At 27.4% G+C, this 21,943-nt stretch overlaps 1 protein-coding gene across 11 annotated transcripts in view; it reads right to left on the bottom strand.

Annotated features, from left to right (window-relative positions):
- The window catches only part of LOC126857122 (janus kinase and microtubule-interacting protein 3-like), a 40,955-nt gene extending 19,643 nt beyond the window's left edge, over window positions 1–21,312 (bottom strand). For 8 of the 11 annotated variants that reach the window (XR_007688444.1, XR_007688445.1, XR_007688446.1 and 5 more), the window contains exons 1-9: window positions 21,206–21,310; window positions 20,720–20,834; window positions 20,277–20,469; window positions 19,448–19,801; window positions 18,948–19,227; window positions 17,485–17,598; window positions 14,781–14,870; window positions 652–741; window positions 302–424 (exon numbers count right to left, since the gene is read on the bottom strand). Coding sequence is in view for 8 of the 11 variants with exons in the window: in XM_050606265.1 (XP_050462222.1) it covers window positions 302–424; window positions 652–741; window positions 14,781–14,870; window positions 17,485–17,598; window positions 18,948–19,227; window positions 19,448–19,801; window positions 20,277–20,469; window positions 20,720–20,726 (1,251 nt within the window). In the remaining 3 variants the exon portion in view is untranslated. Of the gene's footprint in view, window positions 1–301; window positions 425–651; window positions 742–14,780; window positions 14,871–17,484; window positions 17,599–18,947; window positions 19,228–19,447; window positions 19,802–20,276; window positions 20,470–20,719; window positions 20,835–21,205 lie in introns of all 11 variants that reach the window. The other 3 variants (XM_050606266.1, XM_050606269.1, XM_050606272.1) reach the window with 3 other exon arrangements.
- Window positions 21,313–21,943: the final 631 nt, after the last annotated feature.

Raw genomic sequence — 21,943 nt, 5'->3', positions numbered from 1 at the left:
TGGTGGGTGCGCCGCTGTAATAGCTGAACACTCACGCACACTATCAGGCGCGTGACTCACCAACGTGTGCTTGACTAAAGATCGGCGATGATTAGCCAGACTTTACTCAATAATAACTTCTTTCTGAAGCGTTACAGAGGAAAATGGTACAGGACTTTTCGATTCAGTTTGGCCCACTCTACCTTCACACTTCGGGTGTGTCAAAAGTTTCGAGGCAACCTGTATATATATATATATATATATATATATATATATATATATATATATATATATATCGATTTTCTCAAGAAAAATTCATTACCTTAATTGTCTGTTTAAGTATTTCGATGACTTCCTGCTGTTCAAGCGCAAGTTCACGAAGATGCTCGACTTTAATTTCATTTATGGTTTTGTCAGATTGTACTGCGTGGACATATGACTCCACCTTAAATAATACACCACACCTCAATGGCTTATTATTGTAATAATGATATGTAAATAAAATAAATAATAGTTAAAAATATTAAATATTAAAAATATTAAAATAAATAATAATCTTTTACAGAAATAATTGATGCAAATAATAAATTTTGCATAAGCGCGTGCATCGAAGAAACTAAGTAACGTAATAAAATGTGATCGTGCGTGAGAATGAAGACGGCAATCACACACCATATGACCATTGTCTGTGAGAATCTTTTTTTTTATGTAAGATGCAGATGGTATTGGTCGGTTTTTTTCATTTTCCCGTAATTTCCGCATCTGTAACATTATAAAAGTAATTAATCCTTAACAGAGATACTTTTATGATAAATGCTCTTCTAAATGGAAAAACATTCTTTGTTTTGCATTATATGTATAAAACACGATCTGAACAAGTTGTTTTTTACAAAACATAGTAAAATATATATCAAACTTCAAATAAAAAATACAATTGCCTAATTAAATTTTATAGAATAATTCCAAACGGACAATCATTAAATCAATATAAAATAATAAGATATTTGATGACATTAATAAAAAAAATGTTATCATATTTTCAAACATTTACAATTGTAATCATCTTTCAATGCTTTGTTTAATAGTAACAATACTGTTTTAATTATTCATGAAACAATCTGCCAGTTAAATGATTATTAGGGCCATAAAGAAAAACAAAACACGTTATTATAATTTTCTCATGAATAAAAAATTATGTAACGCTTCTTCTGAATATTTTTTCAGAAGTATAGTAAAAATCTCTATCATAAATGTTTCAACGCAATTCAGTTTTTCGGGTTAATATCATGATCCAACGCGATGTATGTAACAAGGCGAAAAGGATCGCAAGAGGAGAGAGGAAAGAGAAGCAGACGAAACGTACTGCAATGGGTTACGAGAGAGTCTTAAGAGCTTGACTGGACCGTTAGCTTGGCCCCCTGACATACAGCCATGGTCTTTTTCTTCTCTCGTTTCTCACTCTTTCTCTCTCTTCCTTTCAGCTTCCTTCCTCTACAGGTGATATCAACCTGTGGCATGTGTATATAAGAGATACTTGGAGAGCTGATTGCACCTTGCACACTTGTCAGCCGCGTTGCATATGAAGATGCACTTTGCGCCATATATGTAAATCATAGGACATACGCGCTCATTATATCCGAGTTTCTCCTCTCTTTGGAGCCAGATTGACTATATCGGATATAAGACATATTAGGACGGATGAAACGAGCGCGTCACGCATTACCGTTATTTGTGCTTCACCGTTCGTCTCATCTCATTTTGTATGTCTCGACGTTACTTTATATTTATTCGGCATCTGTACAGTTATTGTACATTATTGAAACCCGCGCTAAAAATAATTAGCAAATTCAATGAGCACAAAAATAACTAATACTAGTTTCCAAAACTGCGTAACTGCACGAATTAATTTCACTACTAAAAACATGCTTGCATAAAAATTTTATCCGGATTCTATAATTTTTAATCTATAATTAAAATATAAAATATTATAATAATAGCAGAATACATATATATAATTCCAGTAAATGGTCAATTTATATATATGTTTACACATACACACGCGCGCGCGCACATACATGTTATTAAATAATTCGATCTTCTGTTAAAATAAATATTTATTTCATATTTATTTATTTTTTTCAATTACGCAAATTTCAATTTTTAAAAGATATCTTTTGTTTTTTAATAATAAATAATCAATAAATCCAATAAATAAATTTTTTCTGTATGTGAATCGAATTGTTAAATGCAACTTGTAAAAGTAAAACTAGTAAAAGTGTAATTAAAAGTATAAAATAAAATGATTATATAAGTCATATAGTTTCATATAAAATATACCTTTAATTTAGGATATTCTTTTTTATGAGTTACAAATTTGATCTAGAACAAAAATTATGTATACAAATATACAAATTGTTATTTGTATCAAAATAACAATTGTGTCAAATTATGTTCTTTTGGAATATATATATATAATTTTTATCTTAATTTCATGTAATATATTATTTATTATTTTACTGATTTATATCATTATTTCACAACTTTTAATCATAATGTATAAAATCCCAAAAAATGTTTTAAATTCAGAATTAAAAATTCTATGCACACAAACACGTTTTAGTTTGTAAGCATAACATTTCCAAGAAAAGTAATGTATCTATAAAAAAAATAACGTTAGCACACCTATTATATTTGGAATTTGTAATCACTATTTACATAAAATTTAATAATTTTATAGACAGATAAAATTTGAAAAATTACATCTCTCGTTGAAAAGTATTATACTGCGAAAAGTGTTAAGTGCTTATAATGCGGCATCTTGATACCTACCATTCTCAATATGTGGTCTCACTTTCACCGATCGTTTCTCGCCCCCGCTGACAATCATCGCATTCGAGAATCGCGACTGCGCGTTTCTCGAATGACTTGCGTATTTCTAATATGTATTATCGTTTATTGAGAATCGGTGGAATTTCCTTATAAAAAAGCCGAGCTTTGTATTTTGCTTTTTAATTTTTTAATTGCCTTATAAGATAGATTTACTTACTTCCATATCACTTTAATTACCAAAAATTCAATTTAAGAAAATATCACTTTGATGAAGAATACGAATTAACCGTTTCTTTATACAGACAATAACATAATAAGAAATTAAGATTAGAAAAGAGATCTCTCTTTCTTAATTTTTAAAGATGAAACAAAAATTAGGTTTTTTTCTTTTTCCCTTCATTTTTATTATTAATGTTATTTAATTATTAAATATATGCTGGATATATATCTATGTATCTTAACTTTTTGTCTAAATATTCTAAAAGTTTAAATAATTAGAGTAAAATAACTGTCAATAACAATGATACGTCTTTTATTAATCGGATCTGTTTACTGTTTATCGCATTCAAAGCGTGACTTGCGCTTTCATTGTTAGTTTTTTATATATTTTTATATATATTTAGTTTTTTTTATATATTTGTATATATTCCAGCTTATAAAGTCAAAATATTTATGTTATCAAAAAATATGCCACATATAATAAACGCGTATAAGTAAGATTATTTTTCTAGATACGCTCGTTATACTAAAAAAAGAAGCTATTAATTAGTGGTATGCGTCCCTCATTGCGCAGTTGTTATTAATAATATAACCGCTATGATTGGATTGAAATTACATAGCATCGCACAAACGTGAGAGGCAACATAAGCATTATTCTCCCACATGCCGTTGCGGTAGCGGCGTTCCGTATCTGTGAAATGTGGTGCCTAAGGCATATCGTGTAACTTGATTACTTGGAGCTTTGCATGACCATCTCTATAAAAGTTTCTCAGTGATATTTTTCCATATACATATGTGTGCATAACAATAGTTTTTTATAATAAAGATTATAGAGAACATCCATAATCTTGATTTATTTGATAGAGCATAACAGAACAGAGGCAATAGCGTTATGCTCTTCAAAGATTATTATTAATCACAGACTTGTATACATGTATTATATTAGACTGCTAACAGTAGTATTAAAAATAATGTAAGAGCAGCTATATGTAATTGAGCAGAATATATAGCTTGAGCAGCCAAGCGTATTACAAGTTATTAGCATATTTCTTATATGTATATATGCTCTTATACACTTGATATTTTTCATTATTTTATTTTTAATAGATATGATACATTTGTTTTTATTTTATTATAGTCCTTTTTTGTAAGATTAAGAATAGCAAAGATTCGTAAAATTCGTAAAGTCCATTGAGTATTTTTCTTCAATCCATTCGCGCGGATTTCTGTATAAAATCAAGAATAAAAGATGCGAAATTGAAGATATCGTTAGATGTAATAGAAATAGCAACCAAGGCAGCGATTCTCTGGCAAGCTGATTCGTATTCAGTAATAAGATCGTGGCTTTAATATTGCGCGCTGATACGTGTTCGTGTACTGAAACTTATATCACAAGCATGCTTGTATCTCTGCGGTTGTTGTGAAATTGAGAACTTTCTTTCGAAAAGTAGCTCATCGAAAGCTGCGGTGTTATGATAGAGTCGAGAGGATACTTGATGCCTACACATCGCACGCGTTGTTTCCCCGAGCTCTACTGATTCTAGAAAATTCAAGATAAAATCGAAGGAAGAAGAAGCGGCCGTTCTACTTGCAATCGAGACGAGGAAACGCATCCGGCGAAATAACAATTCCGTTTAAAGTTATGAAAGGATTACTGCCGCCTTTCTCTCTTCGCCTTTTTTCACGCGTCGCGAAGTCATTGAAATTCATCCCGAATGCTGCCTCGAAAGAGGACAATGGAAAATAGTTAAATGTTTAAGGCATACTTATGTATCCGTTTGTGCCTGTATGCATATTAGAACATGCAGATATTTATCAGGGATAGATAATCGCGTAACTGCGGATACAGATTTTATAATATAAATCTACTGTAAATTTATGTGTATTTGAATCTATGATTTTAATTAGTTGCTTATCGTTTCATTGACTTCAAATAATATCCACTCTCTATTGTTTCGATTTCGAGAAATTATAAACATTTCGTATTCTCATTAATCAATCTTAATCTTTTGGATGGAACTAAACTGAAAAGAGCTCCTATTTCTAAACGTAACAAAGCATACTCTACTCGAAGAATATTATTTTCATAAGTAAAATTTTAAGATATATTATGTTATCACACCTCTTTTTTTTCACATGTAAATTAACGTATTTGTATAAAATTTTATAAATTAATAAAAAATTGATGAGATTTATGTTTATTATATTATTGTGTAATTTAACGATAAATTATTATTATGTCTTGATGTATACAGTGAAAAATTTTAGCCATTATATATAATGACATTTTATATTTATGTATAAATATAGAAGTTATTATTTATGTAGCGAAAAAATTAACAACTACTACGAAAATGTAGAGAGAACGTACGCACCACACCATGCAGGTTGTACGTGCGCACACGTACGCATACGCGTGCATTACATAAGATGTCCTGAATTTCTAAATACGTTCATCAAGCTGGTATAATCATTTTAACACAATTACGTTTATACATAATTTTTAAAGCTTTTTTATTGCTAATTTGTAAATTCCGTTCCTAATGTTTGTCCTTGTGAATGTTGCTTCAATCGATTCAGTCTAAAATAATGGCAGTACTATTTTAGAAATTAAAATATAGCACAACCATAAAAAAAATCCAATTCCCAAAAATTAAGACATATTTTTTGGTGCTATGTTTGTTAATTAGTTGCTTTATTCTTGAGATTCTATTATTTTGCTTTTATAACCTACGAAAACTATCTCCACTTTTACTCTATGTAAAATAATACTTTTAAATTTTAACATCACTGAAAATCTCGACGAATAAAATCTTTCTAATTTCATTGTTTTATATTTTTATTTTACAATTTGTTTTATTATATTTATTAAATGATATAGATTTTCAGTGTTCTATAATCTTTTCGAGTTGTTTTAAAATATTTGTTTCCAGTTCTAATTTTTTTATAATACAATCCTCAAAAAATAACTTCTTTAAACAAGAAAGAAGATAATTTCTCATAATTTTTTAATTTTAAATAGGATTCCATATTGCATATTGCTTTATCATATCACAATTTTGAGAAATTTGCGATTAAAAATTCGCAAAAAAAGTGTTATTTTAAGTATTTTGCAATATTATATTTACAATATTTATTGGAAAATTTTTGTTTTAATTAAAATTAAGCATCTTGTTAGGATTGAACTCTTAAAAAATTTGCTGTTAGTACAGTAATAAGATATCCATAATTAAATATAGAATCCATTGCTGAAAAATTGTGTTTAAACTCCCTTTTTCCCACTCCATTTCTATCAAATGTTTTTCAATTATGTTTAATCAAATTTAAGGATTTTTCCGTTAAATATAAAATTAATTTTAAAATTAACCAATTTAAAATAATAAAATTTAAAATAATGAAATCAATAAAAAATATAAATTTTATGAATTTTAGCATCTTTTATTCTTATTAATTTTATCATTTTGAATTTGACAATTTTAATATTCGTACTCAGCAATTTGGAAAAAAGTTTTAAATTTGAATAAATTGATTGAAAACACTATTTGATAAATTTTTAATAATTAAATCCATTTTTTATTCTATGTTAAATGCGTCTAGTAACTTCATAAAACAATTCAATTACAGAAACCATTGTTCATTTGTTCGCGCAACATTCATGTTTTTTGCTTTTTTTTTTCATAGTAGCATAGCGAGATTGTTCCCACGGTACATCGACGACGTGCAACTCGATTTCCCTGAGAATGCAATTGACTTCACGTTCTATTCAGGGACAAGAAAAGGCGCCGATGATACTGAAGTAGATGCATGAAAATATTTAATTTCGTCGATTAATATGTACGAGTGAATAAACAGGACCTATCACAGTCAAGTATTTAAATAAAATAATGATATAAAAGATTTCATTTGTTATCATATAACTGTTTATATAATTTTTATAATAATAAATTTATAAATTTTCAATTCCTAAAAACTTGCAGAAAAGATAATTAATGTGATACAATAAAATTATAAAGTTCAATTCTGTATAGAGGAAAAAGCATAATATTCTCATACAGTATCATTCGTACAATGATAACATTGTTGTCATCAAAAAGGTTAATCTAAATGTACATACAAGCGCATGCGCGCGCGATTATTATGTAATTTTAAAAAATTAATAGTCTTTAAAAGATGTAAAATATTTTAAATATAAAATATTCACATATATTTTGCATAGAATTTAATAAATATTAAGTAAATTATTGCAATGTCTTTATAAGCAGTAAAAGTTTCATTATGATAATTCCATGTATATATTTCATGTATTGTTTTGCATCCATTTTTTCTTAACGAAAAATTGTTTGATTAATTTGAAATTTAATTTTGAGCAAAAATATTAGATCATCATTTATTGCAGTAATAACTGTAATGTAAATGTAAATTTTAAAATATATTTCTTTAAAGTAAACTATATTTCTAAAATTAGATAAAATAGTTTTATAATTTATTTAGCTGTTTAAAAATGCGTGTGTGCGTATATATGTAAAATCTAATTATATGATAATATATTTTAATCTCTCCTCTACTTTTTCATTTGAACAATACTTTAAAATATTAAATTTATCGTGTATATACACGTAAATCTTCACAAATTATAAGTTCGCTTGTCACAATTATATGATGACTTTAGAACCTTACATGATAACTTTAGAATCACAAATAGCTTCTCCACAATCGTATATAAATGGAGACACAAAAAATATGATCACCCTTACCTCATTCCATACGAATCCCATGAAACACGGATTGATTTTGAGAATTCATATAACGAGTATAAAAAAGAAGATACGAGATCTATACTTTTTGGTAAATCGAAACGTATACATATACTTATAACGATACGCGAATCTTACAACTTTAATCATATGTCACACTCGAGCATACACGGAAAAGCACATAACACATCAAAGACGGTACATACACGGCCGACGTCTAGACCAGACTGAAGCACTTTCAACGAACGCGAAGCCTTCCGTACTACCTGCCTGCGGAGTTATGAACGGATCCGTTCCTTCCATTCCATTCGGAAAGTTACGGACGGATCCATAATCTGCTGAGCTGGTAGAAACTTAGATCTGTGAGACACAATATATCAAGTATAAGAATAAGATCATAATTGCTTTCCCTTCTCCTCTCAAACTGGTACGCGATAATGTCGCTTGTACTTTCTTGCGATTTTATATATTATATTCAGGATTGAATAAAACTGTTATATATATAATTTTCAGAAATAAAAATTATTACTTTTAATTTTTAAATAATCTCTTTTCTATTTTGAGTTCTAATTCTTTTATTAATATTTAAACATTGCTATATAAATTTATTTTTAACAGTTTATTTTATATTTATTTTAAAGCAGTTCTAAAGAAATATATATTTTTTAAATTTATTTTAAGAGATAAAATAAAAAGTTACAACTTGTTTTAATATTATTTAAAGAATTAAAAAACAAGATAGACATAGGAAAAAAAGTAGATTATAATTTTTAATATATTTATTTTACTATCTGTTTTATTGCAAACAGTATATAAAAAAAAAATTTGAAATAAAAGAGAAATAAACAATAATTATATGTAATATTCAGTATTTAATTTTAAAAGTAAGATATTTTCCAAATTATTTTCACTGATATTCGTTTTCGTGTCACTATTTGATCATTTAGAGAAACTTTTACTTTTTATAAGCAAAATAAAAGTTTCTGTTTATCTGTAATTTTTTTCTATTTTCAAAAAAATAAAAGTTTATTTAAAATTTTATGAATAAAAATTTTAGAGAATAAAAATTCATATCATTTTATAATTCATATCATTTTTTTTGGAAAAAAGATATAAATACAAAAATTAATTATTCGATAACTAATTGTAAATTTTTACAGATGCGTTCAATCTCTAATTATATTGTTATCATTATATTTAATCATAAATATACAATTTTAATTTTTTTTTAAAATTAAGATAATATATATAGGGTATATAAACAGTCCAGGGAGTCTGAAAAATGTTTCAAATAAAAGTTGTACAGCTCTAAGTTACGCATTAATGATATTAGTATGACCTTGAATAGTAAGATTACATAAAAATTACTTTGAATTTTTTTAATGCAAATTCTCATTTTTTATTAAATATTTTTATAGTTTACCTCGAGAACTTTTCAAAATACTAATGAGATGAATTAAATAATATAAAAAGAAAACAAGTAATTATTATAAAAAAATATATTGTAAATAATTACACACCTTTTTTTAAAAACAATTAATTTTTTTACATTATTTGATTTATTTTATTATTCTGTACATAAAAGTATTACGGTACAATTACTGAAAATTAAATATTTTACGAAATATTTTATATTTTATACTAAAATATATCAGATTAAAATATAAAATAATGTAAAAAATACTTAATAAAAAAATATTTTATTATAATGTTTTGAAAAGCTCTTGAGATAAGCTATAAAAATATTTAATAAAAAATGGAGGTTTTCATTTAAAAAATTCAAAGCAATTTTTATGTGACCTTGACCGGTACTATTCAAGGTCATACTAACATTACTATTATGTAATGCGTAACTTAAAGCTTTACGACTTTCGTTTGAATCATTTTTTATGAAAATGCATAGTTTTCGAAATACTTAGGAGTCTCGAGACTTTTTATACACCCTATATATAAAGAATAGGTTTATTTTAAGTACAAAAAAAGAATAAACTAACTATTGAACTATTGTTAAAGTATTATCATTGAAAGTTTTTATTTGTATTGTTGATACTAAAAAAAAACAATATTTAAACAGCTCCTTAACAAAAATTATCAACAATAAGTTCTACTTTTCTTTTGGAAAAAATCCATAGAGAATATAGAATGGGTCTTATATAGATCTTCTTTTGTGGATCAAAATTAATATCAAACAATTGGACAAAGCAAAAACTGAAAAATGTTTTTCATGTTTCTCTTTTTTAGATCTGAGTTTAAAAAATTTTTTGTTACCAGAAAACGAGATGTTTTTACGCTTTTACCGAAGACATCTCTGCATTACCGTTAGCTCGATTAAGCGGCGATAAAATGAGAAAGGGTAGCAATTATATTATGCGGGCACGTAAAACTATGTACAACCTTTTAGCTGTAACCGCTTGTTCGCTCGTATGGCCTTTAAGTTCCTTTGAGATGACGAAGACGTGCAATGCACAATGCGCGGCATGACTCGCGGTGTGATCCGATACATTAACCCGGTGATATCGCGTTATCCGAACACCTTCGACTAAAAGCAAATTGTCAAGATATGCATTCGCTACCAGTGTCTGCCTATCGGTTTCGATTCGTAATTGCTTCTTTGAATCGTTACACACCTTGACGAAAGTAAAGACCGCTGTCTTAAAAATACCAATTGTCAACGCATGTTTTGGATTATGTCCAAGCATTTAAGATCCCTTAAATGACCTATCAATCTAAAATTGGGATTCTATTTTTCGGATCAAAAAAATTGATTCTTTTTTATTGCATTTTTTTGAAGAGTTGAAAATTTTAAAAGTGTTTAGAATACAGTAAAATTTCCAACAAATTTAGAAAGCTATACTATACTTTATAGAAAGTGGCGTTCAGATAAAAATAAGCCTACACCTATTCTTGAGTTCTTGTTTTTCTTCAAATAGTAAATATTTGAGCTGTATGTACAGCTTACTTTCTCTCTCGTAATATATATATATATATATATATATATATATATATATATCTTTCCAAATTCAAATGTTTAACTTGAATAACGATTAATAGAAAACAGCTACTAAAAAACAATTAATACGCTCTCTCGTATTCTGTGCAAAATGCATGTGATTTTATTTAGTCTGAACATAAAAAAGAAACATGTTAAATAAAAAATAAAAATTTATGGTAAATTTATTATTAAATGATTCAATTTATATCAGTTAAAGAAAAAATAGTTTTACAGAGAAATTCAGAATAGAATTCAGAGAATTACAATATTCCAGTTATTCAGAGATAGACATTTTCTCCTGTTTTGCCGTAATTAATAAAATCAATAAATATTTATTAAAGAAATAATTAAAATTAAACATATATTGTAAATAATAACAAATATTTTAACGCATTAATTTGGATTTTTATTTTTAAATGTTTATATTATATAAGTTAATAGTGAGTAAAATAAGTTAAAACCAAAAGTTATATTAATAATAAAGTATGTAAAATGTCTATAATAACAATCATTATCAGTTCTCAAACAAAGGTATATATTAATATAAGAAACATTAAGCAAAAGACCTATGTGATGAGTGTCAGCATTATAAGAAACAACATAATATATCACAAACCTGAAGTGGCTGCTGAAAAGGACAATTTTGATGAAAAAGAGAATACTCTTTATATATTGCTATGAGATAACAAATTAACGGTAAAAATCATAAATTCAATCTCTTTCTCTCTTTCTTTTTTTTTCTCTCTCCGCTCCCCCTCCCCCCTCCTCTTACGCTCTCTCTCTCTCTCTCTCTCTCTCTCTCTCTCTCTCATATATATATATATATATATATATATATATATATTTCTTTGTTATCACTTCAATCTCACATAATGCAAAACTTTATATTAAATACTTTTTTCGAAAATATACATGTATATATTATTTTTAAAAAAAGATAAAAAGGCGCCAAGCACACGCGCAGTGAAAAAATATTATATTTAAATAAAAACATTTAAAATAAAAATATGTTTGTATAAAATAATTATTTAAATTTCCTACAAAAATAATGATATCAGAAAATTGCGCCAAAAGAATAAAAATTTATGCTATAAAATTTATTTCTTTTATTATTATTTAAATAAAAACAATTTAATCAAACTTACACCAAAGCAAGGTATAAAAACTTGACTTGCCCGGGTCGCATTAAAATATATTGTCTTAAATTTATTTGTTATACAACATCTCATATTATGTGAAAATTAATTGCATCAATCATATAATAAAAATATTAGTATATTAAATATTTATATATTATATTAAATTTTATTTTGCATTATGAACATCTATGTTTTAGTTCCTGGTTCCTGGACTTACTAATCTGAGTTATGATTCCTCAAAAACAAATAAATTAAACTACTTAAAATTTACAAAACATCAAATACATATTCCTTTATCAACTAAAATATGGACAAATTTATCTGTAAAAATTTTGTTTTTATAAATATTGAAAAGTGCAATGTAAAAATGTAAAAAATTAAAAGTTTAATTTTAAAATGCTGCCATTTTATTTTTATGCAATATAACTTTTTTGTTATAATTCAAATGTTATTTATATAAATTAAGAATTTTTTATTTTGTTTTGTTTTAGAATCAGAATTTTTATAATTGGTTAAGTTATAGAAAAGAAAATTCATTTAAATGCCGAGTAAGAGTTGCCATTTTATGTATAAAGAAATGTTTGTATATGCATATATAATATATGTTTCTATAAAAAAGATTATTTAATATCTTGAGAAAACAGCAAATATATGTACAAAATTTTAAAATCATGGAAATGCAATAATTTCTAAAATATTGTTTTACATGATAATTCATTAATTTTTTATGTACCAGTAGAATAGCAGAAATTATCACATAATTTTATATATATATATAAACAAATCATAACTTGCTGAAATGTACCAAAACATCAAACATCTTTGATTAAAAAATCAATAGATATATCAAAGAGTCGTCTATTGAAATTGTTTAGAAAAATTTTATTTAAAAAAATACCTGTTTTTATTTTTAAGAAAATTATCATTTTAGAGTAAGGAATAATATTATACACATTAAATTTAAGATAAAAAAAAGTGTAAACCACTGATTTCAATTTTAAACAACCAACGCTGAAATTGCTTCTAGGAATATATGTTATGTTAACTTATACCGGAAGTCGCACGATATGATAATTGCGTGCACCGGTACGGTCTCCAGAATAAACCGTTGGATTGTTCGCACGACAGCTTATTGCCATCGTCCATATTTGAGAGCAAAGAAAACAAGGAAGAATTGAGAGCGAAACATGTAGTAAGAACGTCGAGCATTGACATTATTTATTCCGTTCAACGTACGTAATTCAACGACGAACACGAGTGCGCGCGCATATAAACAGAGAGAGAGAGAGAGAGAGAGAGAGAGAGAGAGCAAGAGAGGGAGACAGACAGAAAAACAGAGAGAGAGAGAGGAAAAGAATATTATTAATATTCAAAATAAAAAGCTATTTAATTTATATGTATATGTTCATCTCTTTCTCTCTCTCTTTCTATCTCTCATATGTTAAGGCAAAAATACTTATTAGTTGCGGAAAAAATACTTGACTTTAAAATATCTCGAAGATTTTGGAAAAAATGTTAAATACAAAAGTTTTTGGGTATTGAAAGAGCTATCTGACTAATCAACTAGATTTTGAGCCCGAGGTCTAGTTTGGGTCCAGTAAGGCCCAAGATTTTTTCAATTAAAGACATATTATATTTTTTTTTTATCGCGGATTTAAATTCAAGACACATCCTAATATAGCCAACAAACATTTGGATCCGAGGCCTTTTTCGGACCTAATATGAGACTCAAATCAAGTTTTTCGATAAAATTTTTTTTATTTATTTTTTATCCTTTACCTTTAATTATTTTTCGTCGCGTGTCTAGGACGGATATCTGCTTAAAAAAAAAAAACAAATTAGATTTTGGAGCACAAGATCTCCGTTGGGCTTAAAAGAGGTCTCGGATTCAAATATTTGTCGGCTATGTCAGATGTAAAAACGTGCCCTAAACCTAAATCCGCAATAAAAAATATAGATTTCTATTTGAAAAAAATAAACTTAGGCCTTATTGGGCTCAAACTCTCTAGACCCCAGGCCCAAAACTTAGTTGATCAATCAGATATCTCTTTCGATACCCAAACGTATTATGTGTAATGTATATAATAAATATGAGGACCCTATGGATTCTCACTAAATTAAGCATTTATTAAATATTTAAAACCATGTCAATACACGCACGCACATACGCACGCATGCACGCACGCACGCACGGATGTACGCACGCACGCACGCATGCACATGTTTATATGTAAGATCTACCACTATCTGCTAAGATTCTTGATGAATAACAGATTCTTGAAATTATTGTAAGATGATTTATTTTTCCGCAAAAATGTCGAAGCATCAATAATTTCTGTGTTATAAACAATTCATAAAGAAGGGCTTTTTGCAAACTAAACTTTATAAAAAGTTAAAACTATACTCTTTAGTTAATTTCAGATAGAGTTTACTTTAATAGAGAGAGAGAGAGAGGAAGAGAAAAAAATAGAAAGAGAGAGAGAGGAAGAGAGAGAGAATTTTAGTTTAAAGCTTAATTACAAAGATGTATGATGAGAAAAATTAGACTTGAAACTTGCAAAGAACTTGCAAAAAATATGACCTTTCTTAACATTTTTGCTGAGGAAAAATCATCTCCAAATAATCTCAAGAATCTGTTATTAACAAGTGGATCTGGAATATCTTGTATATGTGTATATATATATATATATATATATATATATATATATATATATATATGCGCGTGCGCGATGTTTTGTGTTTATGAAACACAAGTATTATCTGAATATCTTGTTCGAAACCATCGTTAGAAATTTTATATTTTAATCACCACACATGTGTACAATATTTTTCTTAAATAGAAACACCAATAAGTATATAATTACTCACCATATTGTGCTCCATTGACACCGACTTTCGACGTTTTAAGAGTTTCGACATCTTCTCAACCTCTCGGCTCTTGCTTCGCAGTTCGTCCATCTGCAAAAATTTGGAAACTCGTTTGAATGCGGCAGATTTCTTGCGTGGCTACATGTGGCGAAAGTTGCAATGAGAAAAATTAACATAGCCGGCGATCATGAGGAAGAATGGGATACACGGCAATGATGAAGAGAAGGGGCAATGATTGGTCCCTTTCGTACCGCTTTCGAGCTCTCACCGTGTCTCGTCTCATCATATAAGCCAGACTTGTTAAGCCTTAGGGGCTTTTTGCTTTTACAAATCTTATCTATAATAAGTAAATGAGAAAAACGGCACATTACCAGCTACGCGCTTCCATTTCTTAAACGTTCGCATGCATATACACGCGTGCGTATTATTCCGGTTATATGAATCGCACGATTTCAGAACAATGAATTATTATTGAAGTATTAAATGAAGGATTACCATGATTGCATAAATTATGACTTAAACTCGTGACAGCTGTCTTTACAAGTGAGCAGAAGAAACATTTCTTCAATATTCAAAACAGCTTTTTATTATTTATAATTATCATAACGCTCTATTCAAAACAATTAACTTTAAAACTTGCAAATTTTATTTATTTTGAAAAAAAATCATATCTCAGCTACAAAAGCCAATTTTTTTAGGTGAGGTTTAAAGATTAAAAATTTGATTTTTTAAATAACTAGGATAACATTTTTTTTCCGCTGCGTCAAACTGTTTTTTTTTCAAGACCATAATCAGGTTGTGCAAAAATTTTGAAAATTAATCATAATTTTTTGGCCTTTTGCGAAAAAACTTATTCCTGCATTTTACAAAATTTCGATTAATTATAAGTACCGTCAGCATTCGCGATTTCCACAAAAGAACAATTCAAATGGAAAGTATCATCCTAATCATTTCATAAATTCGAGGCTTTCCTTTTAAAACACAGAAAAATTGTTCTACAATCCACCAAAACTGAAGTACAACCTCATAAAAATAAAAAATAAAAATAATTGCAAGTTGTAATCTAATAATTTTAGTAGTATATAATTTATATAATATTGCTCATAATTATTATAATAACAATTCCACTCCACTGATAAATCTTTCAATTTTTGTTGTTAAAATATGAGAAAATATTTTCTTTCATTCTATTGTGTGCATAACATGTTTTCGATTCTGATCCTTTAAAGATTCTATTACAGTTTATATATTTTTATAATAATAATCGTGTGATATTTAAATTAATTCTCATTAAAATTTCATTGAGCAAATAAAATTCATGACTCTACTTTATTTGCATTTGGTCGCTTCTTATACCAAATCAACTCACTCTTTTTTCATTACGATCTTCGGCATTTGGCTCATCGCCAAAAAATGAAGTGATCATATGAGTTTGCATCGGCAATGCGATAGATATGTGATTTTAACCGTAAGTGTAGTATGTTAGGAAGCGGGAAGCCTTTCTTATGCATCCCGAGGCTCTACAGGCCGAACCAATCAACGCGAATAAACATTTTGAATTAAATATAAAGTCTGAGAGATAAGCAAACAAGTAATGACATTTTTTAGAACAATTTAATTTAAAACAAATTGTTGAGAGTATAATAAATATCATTTTTACCGAATTGATTATAATTGGTAATATGATTCATTTACAAAATGCAAAATAAAATTATACTAAAAATAATTTTGAAAAGTATCGAAAAAAGAGAAATCTTTATAATTAGAGATAGAGGTATAATAATATTTATTATTACTATTAAATTTTCTTTCCATTTTGATTACTTATAATTTAGATAATCTATATCTAGTATTTTTATACATATAGTAATTACAATTTAATTATTATACGTTGTAAATTGATAATTGTATTTGTATAATAAATTTACAATATTCTTTATATATTCTTGTTTATGATATAATTAAATCAATAAATTGAAATAGTTTAAAAAAGAAAAAAGATTACATTTTTATATTGTATTGTATATTATAAATATCTATCCACTTTACATAAGATATAGTAAAAGATTGGTTAAAAGTTGGTAGCATTAAAGTTGATAACATTCACATTGCAACAATAAAAGAATTAAATTTAAAAGTTATTTTTATATTTCGAAAAAATAATACATAATTTTCCGTATTCGTATCTGCGTATAAAAGACAGTTTACAATTTGCAAACTGTTGAATCATACAAAAATTCCAGAGCCCGTGAATAGCGTGAGAAAATCGTGACCATTTTGGGTAATTTCACGGCAAAGGTATTCATCATTTTCGTCGATGTTCTACACTACGTCGTATATATTCACCCGTGTCGGTAAAACTTTTGTCCATACGAACCATCAAATCGGACTGGTGCATTCTGGACAGACTCTTTTCTAGTTAATGTAGACTAATACCGCAGGGTACAATTTTTTAATAAGCATCTTTGAACAGTCTCATCGCGCTGACGCTCGTGTTTCAGAAGTTTCTCTCAGATATTTTTACATGCCTGAGAGATAGGTTGCTCGCAGAGTGAAATTATTATTTTTGCTTGGGGTAAAAATATCATAATCATATAATTATCATAATCATATAATTATCAGAAATTATTAAATTATTTTTAGGGATAGTGCTATCGATATTTAAACATTATGCACTTCCGATACTTAAACATTATGCACTTACCATTTTTATAGTTTCGCTGCGAAGCGATTTTCGTAATGCGGAAAGCTCTGTTTCATGATTCTCTCGTTGAACTCGTATCTCAACAATACGATTCTTCTCGGCATTTAGAGCAATCTAAATATAAAAATAAGATAATTATTGACGTTTACATTAACAGACACCTTGCCAATGATCTTAATCTTTTTATATTTGTAAGAACGAGGTTGCTGATTAATATTTATTTTGTTTTATTCGATGGTCTTGTATTATTTTTGAGATATTTAACGAAAAAGATTTATTGAATAAAATATAATTTTTCGACGTCATGTACGTTTAGAGAGTATTCTTAGCTGATTGATTTATTTCAATGTGATAAATAAAATGTATGGGCGGAAAAGGAACAAAACCTCTCCTGATTTATTTTCTAATTTCACATTAAAATTAAGTTTAGGTTAAGTTAAAATTTCTGAGAATGGGGGATTGAACCCATGTCGTGCTCACATGTAAAGTGAATTTTTTGTATTTTTATAATTTTGATAAAAAATTGAATTGTTTAATCGGAATTTTTATCATTCTGTATATTTAATTAATTAAAAATAGGAATACAAATATTAAAATAAATGTTTTTTTAAGTATAATAATATATTTATAGTTATTCTGATCGAGCGAGTGTAATTTAGACATAATATCAAAAAATGAACCTTGAATAATATAGACACTCAAAATATATTGTAAACAAATATCTGATACGGGTAATTTGTATATACCTAATAATAAGTAATATCTATTAGGTGTATAGATGTATAGGTACTTATTAAATACATATTTAATATTCTCTGTTAAATGTATATAGTTAAAAAAATATGTTTTATTTAGTAAAACTTTTTCATTAAATATCTCAAAAATTATACAAGATCGCCTAATAAAACGAAATGAATATTAATCACTAATCTCACCCTTACAACATATGTGAAGGTCAAGATTATCGGTGAGAGAGAAAGAGAGAAAAAGAGAAAGAGAGAGAGAGAGAGAGAGAGAGAGAGAGAGAGAGAGATCCGATATTATAAATAATCAGCAAAAATAATTCTTAAAAGAAAAAGTAAAATATGGAAGATGTAATTAATATATTGTAAATTTAATAGATTTATATATTTTATAGATTATATATAAGGTAAATATAAGTAAATATAATTAAAATTAAATTAGATAAATATAATAATTAGATTATCTTAAAAAGATACTTGTTTTATTAAAATAATTTATTTGATATTAAAAAAATAAGGATTTTTTTAGTGAAAATAAATCGTTATCCAATTAAATTTTTTTAATAAAGAAAAATAAACTTCAAATTTATCAATAAAAATTGAAAACATCATAAATATTCCCGTATTTTCCATGATAAAATTGTAACATTGTAACCAAAAAAAAAAATTGTAACCATGTAACATTTTTAAGTTTAAGAGTTTAATACAAAATTTTCTTACACGCAATTTTTCTTCGAGTTTTTCGTTTTCGGCATGAAGAGTTCGTATTTCTGCTTCTAAACGACGCACATTGTTATAGGAAGAAGTACTATTGATACTGCGAGTGGTGTTTGTTCGTAATTTCGTGAATTGCCATTCGAATTTTTGTATCTTACTCTCAGCTTCGGCTAAGGTTTTCCTGAGAGTCGATATTTCACGCCTGTGATTCTCGTCCTTCACGGAATCCAATTTGAATGACGGCAACGATGACGGCGACAATTGCGGCACAAAATGAGCAATTCTGAATAAAAATATTGTTTTCACCATTTTTATTCAGCATTTCTAATTAAATAATCTTCACAGTTCAATTCTAAGTTACAAATTGATTATTTGATTATTTGGATATATATCAAAATTTAAAAATTAAAAATAACTATTAAATAAATAAAAAATAAGAAATTTAAGATATAGAAACATTCAGCTTTACTCTAGACAAATCATATTGCTCAAAATGTATCTACCTATTCTTCAGTTCGACTATGATGGGTTGATACTTGGCAGCCTCGGTAATTTTAGCTTCCCTAAGGGCAGCTTCAAATTCCCTTTTGGCAATCTTTGCTGCCCTCCGCTCCTCATGTAACTCCGTTCGCACGTTCGCCAGATCTTCGCGTAGTCTTCGCGCTCCCTCCTCTAGCCATTGTATCGTTTTCCTCAATCTAGTGACATCACTTCTTTCCACTGTTTCGCAAGACCGTGATGTTTTTATGTCCTGCGAGTTCGCTGGTATAGCCCGATACAATTTTTTCCTCAAATGTGGCAATGATGAGACCTTTCTAGCTTCTATATCTTCAGTTTTTTTTTCACTAGGTATCTCACTGAAAGATAAAAATTAAATTATGCTCTGGAGTGCGTATTATAATTGAGTGTGTGTATCACAATTCGAAATAATACTTTTTAATTGATAAAGTCAAGTTTATATTTTTTCCCGTTTTTTTAAATAAATTACAAAATCCGACTGAGATTCGACATTATTTAAAAAATATTGTACTAATCACTAAATCAATATTTTGCTTGTGTAATGGTGTTTAAAATAGAGCATAAAAATATTTTCCAATTTGTAAATCTATTATAAAAGTTTATTATTTCAAATTTTTTTAAATATGAAAGTACTTAAATGACAAATTTTTTTTTCTTGCATAATCAAAATTTTTTTTTCATTTCATTTTATTTATATATATGCAATAAGATTTTTTTAGTTATTAATTTTTTGCTAATACACTAATAACTGAATACAAGAAGCATTTCAAATAATAAGCGTAATTTTTTTTTAATTCTGATAAATATTCTTACTGTAAATCGGAATTGCACGGCTCGTCACGTCGTTGCGTTTTCTTAGGGATTTCCGAGTTCGTTGTCAAAGATTCTAATCGTCTTCGTTTTCTTACACCTTCCATAGGAGCAAGAAGTTTGATTTCAGTCGTCGTTGATTTGTTCGTGTTTGTCGGCTTGACGGTATGTTCCTCTGAGGAGCTTGCCATCGTCGCTAAAACCGTAAGTATTTATAAACTTGTTCAAGCTTATATATATATATATATATATATATATATATATATCCACACGCACAAAGATATACACACATATACATATACACACAAACAGTAGACCAACAAAAAGTTTCTACTTCTTTTATTTTGTAATTGACTAATTTGTATGAAAAAAGGCGAAATATTATAACAATTTTGTTTTCAAAGAAGATACTTAATCATGATAAATTCAACCGTGTTATTTCATACTTTTCATTGAGAGAAATTCTCCCTTCAAAAATTTTAAACGGCAGTAGGAATCTCAAATGGCACATATTTTAAAAGGTCCTTTATTTCTTGCTGCGTGAAAATATAGATGCTATTTCTAAAATAAAGTTATTTTTTTTTGCAAAATGTACATTAATATTATTAATTTAAATGCGTCTTTCATATCTTTTATTTATTTTATATAGGGTGTTGCAGATCAAATATGTTTCCTTTTAAAGATTATGAGATTATAAATGAGACCTTAAATGATCAATTGAAATTTATGCAACAAAATAATATCAAAAATTTTGCATAAATAAAACAAATTTATTTAGTTTAAAATTTCACATTACAAGAGGCTTTATATCATGTTTAAAAAAAAATCTTTTGAATAAAAATTAGTTGATGAAATAAGAAATGTCTTGCTCATTTCAGTTTATGACCATCTTAAAATCATTGAAAAATAAGGATCACAATGAATAAACTTACCGTTTTCGTAAGAACGTAAGAATATCTTAACCAATTTGAACTCGCAAGATGTATTGAATCTGATACGTGCGACAAAAGAGACCCTCCTCACAAGAGATACCGTTGCCAACTAAAAGAGGCCGAGATCCTAAGCTACACTACAGCATGTAATTTCTATATATGTCAACGGCGTCATCTCATCTTTTTGGCTCTATTTAGCTCTCATCTCTCTCGTTCTTCACTTACGCTAAATTTGACTGCTTATTCGAATCTGCTTTTATTTACATAGACTTGATTGCATATCCAGTCATTATCGACAATCATTTCAACCAGAAAATAGATTTATCATATTTTAGTGTAAACTAGTTCGCCAATAATTTAATGTAAACTAACTCGAGAAATTGATCTGGGAAATTGATAATAAAACGCTATATGTTTTAATGCATGTATATTGCAAACATATAATATATAAATATATTATATATATATCAATTAAATACTCAATTATAATGGCTTAGAAAATTACATAAAAATCTCAGTAAAAATAATGTACCAGATAAGTTCAGAACTGTATGAATCGCACGTTCAATGAAAAATATTCAAAAATGCATAATTCGCAACAGTTGTGCTTCATATACAACATTACGCAATATATTGCATACATAATCCCCAAATTTAAATAAAGTAATTAGTTAAGATGTCTATCGTTTTTTATTTTATTTGAAAATTATTTACAAGAAAAGTTGTAAACCTTTTTTT

This window comes from Cataglyphis hispanica, chromosome 20 (genome assembly GCF_021464435.1).
Source record: "Cataglyphis hispanica isolate Lineage 1 chromosome 20, ULB_Chis1_1.0, whole genome shotgun sequence".
Taxonomy (NCBI): Eukaryota; Metazoa; Arthropoda; class Insecta; order Hymenoptera; family Formicidae; genus Cataglyphis; species Cataglyphis hispanica.
This window is presented reverse-complemented; position numbering and strand designations above follow the sequence as displayed.